Raw genomic sequence first — 7051 nt, 5'->3', positions numbered from 1 at the left:
TCTAGAAGAAAAAAAAATATTATCAGACATTCCATGCAGTTAAACATAATTTGGGATATATTTAAAAAAGAAAAAAAATTCAAAGGGAGCTAATAATTCTGACTTCAACTGTACATACAATACAACAGAAACTTTAAACATACAGTTTCCGTATGCAAAATAATTTAACAAAAACATCTTATCAAAAACTGCTTAACATAACATAACATAACATATAACTAACATAACATAACATATAACTAACATAACAGTGATGATGAAAAAAAAGTGTCAAAGAAAAGGGAATTTTTGTGAATTTAACTTTCAAACTGGCAGCCTAAAGATTTTTACGTGCCTGATTTAGCACTGGGTTGCTATCATGGTGCCATACAATGTTTTTTTCTTTTTGTTTTTTCTTAGTTTTTATTCGTCTTTGTTTTAATTGCACTACTGTCAGTAGTCAAATAAATTATATAACATGTATGAGAAAAAAAAAAAAAAAGAAGTGGCAATGAAAGAAATGTGTATTCTATTGGTAAGTGCAATTTGTCTTTGTGAATTGCACTTTAAAACTTTAACAAACAGCCTGTAGATTTCTATGGCCTTCATTCGGCAGTGGGTTGCTATCATGGCCACCTTACAGTTTTTTTCTTTATGAATTGCACTACTATCATTAGTAGTTCTACAAAATAATCAGATATATGATCAAATAATGTCTTTTTCAGTGTTTAAAATTTTTTATTTATTTTTTTGTTTTAATTACAATAATTAGTCAAACAAAAATATAATACAGTACAGAAACAACAAGTAAAAAGAAACAAGTAAACAAGTAGTAACAAGTAAAAAGAAAGGAATATAAAAAAATTGGGAATCCCATGACAGCCGATGAACCAGCAGGTCCTCGGGTGCAGGTCTTTCCATGTCTTCAGTCTGAAACAAAAACAAAATTGAGGTCTGCTATTTAATGCATTAACCAAAGAACATCTAAAAAAAGAGGCAATATATGTAAATGAAAAAAATGAGAACTTAGGAACATACAGAAAAACACTGATTATGAAGGCAAATATCAAAAATCTTCAAAATGTAAATAATACCTTAAACCAGTCATGGAGACTTAGTTTCTCAAGTTCAATTCGCTGCTCTGGTTCGATCTGGAGACAGCAGCGGATCAAGTCACAGCATTCTGTGCAGAAAGAAGAGGGAGAGCGCAAATTTACTTCACAATTCTAGTTTGTATTATTCCGATTGACCACTTTTCCTTTACCCAAATAGAGATTTTACCTTTTGTCAAGTGATCTTTGGTCCAGATGTTACGTCTGATCATTTGCAGGTCTTGTCGATTTGGAAAATCCCCACACATCATCACATAAAGGAGTACTCCGAGAGACCACACTGTTGTTGGTTCACCGTGGTACTCGCCATTCATCTGAAACTCGGGTGGGACATATTGATCTGTGCCTGAATGAGAGAGATTTTAACCATTATTCATTTTATTTAATCAAATAGCCATTACTGTGCAATAATTATTCAATTTACAACAGAGATTAAGCAATGTTTGTCAGTTTCCATTAATGTATAGGTCTCAAACTCAATTCCTGGAAGACCGCAGCTCTGCACAGTTTTGCTCCAACCCTGATCAAACACAGCTGATCCAACTAATGAAAGTGTTCATGACTTTTTTGAACACCTCGATTATTTGGATCAGCTGTGTTTTAATAGGGTTGGAGCAAAACTGTGCAGAGCTGCGGCCCTCCAGAAATTGAGTTTGAGACCTATGCATTAAAGGGATAGTTCACCTAGAAAGTAAAACAGCCATCATGTACTCACTCTTGACTAGTTTTAAACCTTTTGAATTTCTTCAGTTGAGCACAATAGAAGATATTTTGATGAAAGTAGGAAACCTGTAACCATTGACTTCCATAGTATTTGTTTTTTCTACTAACTGGTTACAGGTTTCCAGTTTTCTTCAAAATATCTTCAATTGTTTTCAACAGCAGAAACTCATTAAAGGTTAAAAATCACTCAAAGAAGAGTAAATAGTGTAAATCTTTAATATAAATTGATTAGTGGATTCCATTCTATGATGCTACGTAAGAGCTTGACCCACTCAGAGTCTATTGTGAACTCATCACTACAGTTTGAGACTCGCTTCACAGTTTTCAGGGATCGTACATACCAGCAAAACATCTGTAAGGTGCATCGGTGAGGATTTCCCCGCATCCAAAGTCGATCAATTTGATTTCGAGGGTGTCCGGGTTGATCAGGATGTTGTCCATCTTAATATCGCGGTGAAACACTTTGCGTCGGCAGCACGCTTGAGCTGCCAATGTTGCCTGCCGCATGATAACCCGTGCCACATCCTCGTCAATGATTGACTCTTGGCGCAGGAGAAAGGTGGCCAGCTCTTCAGAGGGCATGGGCCGCTCAAGGACCATGATGTACTCGTCCTCGTCCACACGCCAGTCCAAAAGCTTAATTATTTCAGGTAATGCGGGTTCTTGGTTTGCAAGAACAGAAAGAGCAACCTCCATTGGAAGTGATTCCGAGTAGCCGTCCTGGAAGAAATATATTTGTTATGATGATTGGATGGATATCATGTAAAAAATATGTTGACAATAACAGTTTTCCTAGTGATTTATAGATACTCGGAAGTGAAACAGTCAATAAGAGTAGAAAAGCACAGCCTACTTACAATGTTGATGAACTTGACGTTCTCGGTGTGGGCAAATTTAATTGCCACCTGTTCAACAAAACAAAAATAGATGTATAGAGTTATAGAATTAGAATTATACAAAATTATTGTGTTCAGAGTTCATATTTTTCCAACACTTGTAAGTTTTTGATTTAGTGGTTAATTCATATGAATTTGTACATTCTCATTGGTGTAATTTGCTCATCCAGGTTGACCATACATCCTTTTAAAAATTTTACTCTTTCATATGAATTAACTCGAATTATGAATTCATACCTATTAGCCACTAACTGGCAAAAAGTAATAAGTTTCTTATGAGATCAGGCTGATATTTCAGTCGTTAACACTGAACAGACATGTCGAGTTCCAAGAATATAAATGCAAAAAAGCAGTTTAATTAAGCACAAAAATAATAATCACATATCTATCCATTATTTTTATCTGATACTCTGATTTAACCTCCTAGGGCTTGAGTGTCCACATACGTAGACAGCACATTTTAGCTCTTAAGTGGCTATTTACAATGCTTTGAATGTTTTATATTTTGTTACAGACATACAGTGTCAACTTTTTTGCAGCATATGGAATGTCCCAAACCTATTAACTGTCCGAAATTGGGGAAATATTTTTTTTTTACTCTCTGGTAGTCAAAGTAAGTTAAAAAAAATTCTGTTATATTATACATATTGCATTAAAAACACTCAGGAAAAAGTGTTTTATGTAAATTCGGACCACAAGTCCACATATATGAACATCATTTTTCTCTAAAAGTACATCATATCAAAAGATGATACTTAGATTTTTATTCTAATTAGGTTCCAATAAGCCCAAATAGCAAAGAGAAATAAGAAATGCATGTAAAAAACACCTTGGGCCTTAAGAGTTAAAGCAGTGATCTACTGTAAACATTAATTCATGGAAATTGATACCTGAAGGCCATCCTCCAGTCGGGTTGCTGCTTGAACAAGTCCAAAGCCTCCTCTACCCAGCAGAACACCAAGTTCATAAGACGATGAATTGATGACTGTCAAAAGATAAATCAAAGATGTTAATATAAAGTGTCAATCAGTAGAGAATTTAATCGAAGGCTATTATATGATTCATATACGCACCTAATATCTGTACTTCAAAATAAATTCACACATAACAGGACTATTTAAATGAACTGTACTAGTTATAGAAATACATTTTCTTGATGTAAAATGTAAATATTCAGCACACACACATAAACAAACAAATATTGAAATCTTGTTGAATGTGGAAAAACCGTTTAGCTGTTTATCATCTATTATTAAACAAAACGCATTAAAACATGCTGAGTGTTGACTAAATATTGACATTAATAAAGACGTTGCCATAAAAAGTGTCTGTGTATGCGTGTGTTGGGTTAACAGTACCAAACTGACCAATTATTTCGCTGATCTTATTCTCCTCTTCTTTGGTCTGAAACAGAAACAGAAATCGTATTCATTGTCATCATACAAACTGCATAAAACAAATATGGGCAACATGCCTAAAGTAAAGAAACTGGACATTGAAGACCAGGTCAAATCATTTCAGCATAGATATATACACTAGATATTGCGTACGGACCCTGAGCGTGAGTCAATAGTGCCGCCACATTTGTACAGTGCAAAAGTCATTCAAAAGTCATTCAGGACAAAAGTCATTCAACCGCACTAGTCAAGACTAAAGCCAATGTGAAGATGTTGGACTTTGGCGCTGTGTATGGTTGTAGTAACGAGCAAACAAAGAAAACAAAGCACAAAGGCTGAACATTTCATAGGTAAGATTTCGTTTTTTACGTTTTTTGTATGTTACAAACTTTTGTGCTAAACGAGTCACGTTATTGATGATAATACAGTCTCTTACTGCACTGACCATGAGGCAAAGTAGCACCAACTCGCACTAAATACACGGCTTTTGCTAGCTTTGTTAAATAAAATAAGCAAACAATGCAAAAGAAATATGACAATAAGACACTGCGGTGCTAGAAACTTGTATTATTGCCGCCTAAGTGAACAAGTTGTTCATAACGGAGATTCATTCACAAACGAATCGCTCCTTCCGTTAGAATGAGAAGTGAAAGCAGGCCAGGGTGTGTGTTTCAGGAAACAGATTAGATCAAATTTAACAAGGAGGGAAGATAATACATTTCCATGCACACAAACATATGTTCGTTGTCAGGAATGGCCGTGCGGTCACTTATCTATCGATGTAGAAAAGTGATGTAAAATTATAATTTTCATAATTGAATTAAAAATATTTGCATACTGACCACCAGGAAAACTCACGATCATAAATATATGTATATATGGCTTGATATGTCTGGCTCTACATAGCCAGTCCTCCACTGCACCTTGGTCCCACATTCATTTCAAAGGAGCACTACCCTTTACAAAAATGGCAGCTCTATTGACGCATTCCTTCTAATAGACAAAAATAGCGTAGGCGGCATCTAATGTAAATATCTATGTAATTTCAGAAGCTTTTATCATATAGCACTGCAACTTATTCTCTGTGCAGTGAATTAGTACTAATCTAATGCCTATTACCTACAAACTAATCAAATCAAAAATACTTCTAATTCATTAACATGTATTTACCTTAAGCCAGCTGTGGAGGTTGAGTCGCTCCAGTTCCATCCGCTCTCTGGGGTCTGTCTTGAGACAACAGCGCATAAAATCGCAGCATTCTGTGCAGAAAGAAGAGAGTGACATATGATTATTACCTTGAAATTTGTTGACACTCAAATGATCTACAGTAGATCTGGGATGTGCAACTTTGCTCATGGAGGGCCGTTATCCTGGAGAGTTTAGCTCCAACTCTCGTCAAACACATGTGTCTATAGCTTTCCAGTGATCTTGAAAGCATTGATTAGATGGTTCGGGTTTGTTTGATTAGTAATGGAGGAAAAGTCTGGCCATCCAGGATTTTAAGTTGCCCTTCCCTGATCTAGACGATCATCCTAATTAGGCCACAAGTTCATTTGTTGTTCTGTCTAAAGGCAGGCATACATGGTGTGAAGATTGTAGATTATGAAAATCAGAAGATTGTATATAGTGTCCATGGACATAGGTAGACATTGCTTTCAGAGTTTATCTCTCTCGTTCTCCCTCTCTCGCATATATCAGCTTTTTTTCAGCATTGGGAGACCAGTATACCTGGTATGTGAATTAAAAAGTGAAATATACTTCAGGAGATTATCCTCCTGATTGGTCAGCTTCAGATAGTATGTCAGATTGACTCGTTCAGCCACACACACCTCATGAATTTAGTTTTTTACGTTTTTGTATGTTACAAACTTTAGTGCTAAACAAGTCACGTTATTGATAATAATACAGTCACTTACTGAACTGACCATAAAGCAAAGTAGCACCAACTCGCACTAAATACTAGCAGTGCCAGCCCTGAGACAGAGGTCACTGGCAGAGTCATTTTGGAGAGGCGATGAATATCCAGGTAGCTAGCAACAGTGGTGAAATTAATAATTGAGTTATATAAGACATTCAGTATTAGTTAATGCCAATTTGAAGAATTACTTGGTCATAGTTGAACTTGTTACTTTCATCATCAGGCTGATTAAATAAAGCCTATATAGTCAGCATATATACCTGCTATTTATATGAATTGTTTTGGAATTTAAAAATACACAATGATGGCCAAAATGATTAGAACAGTAGTTTTTTCACCAGCTAAAAAAATAGTTTTAAGTCGGTTATCTTTTGCTGTAGTGTGTTAGTAGGAAATAATAATAAAAAACATTTAAAACATTTTTAGCTGTTGAGAATACAGGTGTTCTAATAATTCTGGCCACCACTGGATACCATAAACTTAAAACATGAAAATGTCAGAATATCCCTCATTATATACAAGAAACTGTTTGCACTTTGTTTATAAAATAAGGCAATGTTTAGTGTCTAATGAAAGAGAAACACTTTATTTTGTTATTTTGAACAAAACAGTGAATAGAAACTGAACTTTTTTTTAAAACATTTGTTCGCCAGTAATAATTTTGTGGTCTTTGTTTATTAAAAATGTATTTGAAATGCATATTTGTTTTACATTTATTTGTTTAAAGACATTAAAGAAGTGCTAAAAGAGAAATGGATTTGTTATTATATTATTGTTTCTGAACAAAAACCCCAGACTGAAGTTAAAAAAAATCATCGTTCTCTAGTAATAAGTGTGTTTGCAATCCAAGATCACTACAATAATAAAAATGTTTTTATTTGGCTTAAAAGTGTTTCAAATTTGTCCTGGGTTTTAACAAATACATTTAATTAAAGCTTATAAATCATCACACACTGTTCTCCCCTACAGAAAAGTACACTTAGGTTCAAGTGCATGCTTTTTAAAGTAAAAACTTTAAATACTTTT

The 7051-nt window shown here is 34.6% G+C and overlaps 1 protein-coding gene and 1 long non-coding RNA gene across 2 annotated transcripts; both read right to left on the bottom strand.

Moving 5' to 3' along the window:
• Window positions 1-652: 652 nt before the first annotated feature.
• LOC130234939 (serine/threonine-protein kinase pim-2-like) lies at window positions 653-2525 on the bottom strand. The gene is made up of 5 exons (XM_056465287.1): window positions 2156-2525; window positions 1261-1437; window positions 1074-1162; window positions 817-909; window positions 653-661 (listed from the first exon to the last, which is right to left on the bottom strand). Exons 1-5 carry the CDS (start codon window positions 2508-2510, stop codon window positions 653-655), a joined length of 723 nt encoding a protein of 240 aa, XP_056321262.1. The 5' UTR covers window positions 2511-2525.
• A 1120-nt stretch (window positions 2526-3645) lies between these two features.
• On the bottom strand, window positions 3646-5291 carry LOC130236493 (uncharacterized). The gene is made up of 3 exons (XR_008838471.1): window positions 5278-5291; window positions 4078-4114; window positions 3646-3695 (listed from the first exon to the last, which is right to left on the bottom strand). It is a non-coding gene; the product is annotated as an uncharacterized LOC130236493 (long non-coding RNA).
• Between the last annotated feature and the right edge of the window lie 1760 nt (window positions 5292-7051).

Source organism: Danio aesculapii, chromosome 2, assembly GCF_903798145.1.
Source record: "Danio aesculapii chromosome 2, fDanAes4.1, whole genome shotgun sequence".
NCBI lineage: Eukaryota > Metazoa > Chordata > Actinopteri > Cypriniformes > Danionidae > Danio > Danio aesculapii.
This window is presented reverse-complemented; position numbering and strand designations above follow the sequence as displayed.

Bases quoted from the DNA above. Each gene is read 5' to 3' on its own strand.
- LOC130234939 (XM_056465287.1), bottom strand. From the start codon at position 2,510: ATGGAGGTTGCTCTTTCTGTTCTTGCAAACCAAGAACCCGCATTACCT. The intron at 1,438-2,155 runs GTATGTACGATC...TCTCTCATTCAG, and splicing joins ACCTTACAGATGTTTTGCTG to GCACAGATCAATATGTCCCA. The intron at 910-1,073 runs GTATTATTTACA...TTTTTGTTTCAG, and splicing joins GTCTCCATGACTGGTTTAAG to ACTGAAGACATGGAAAGACC.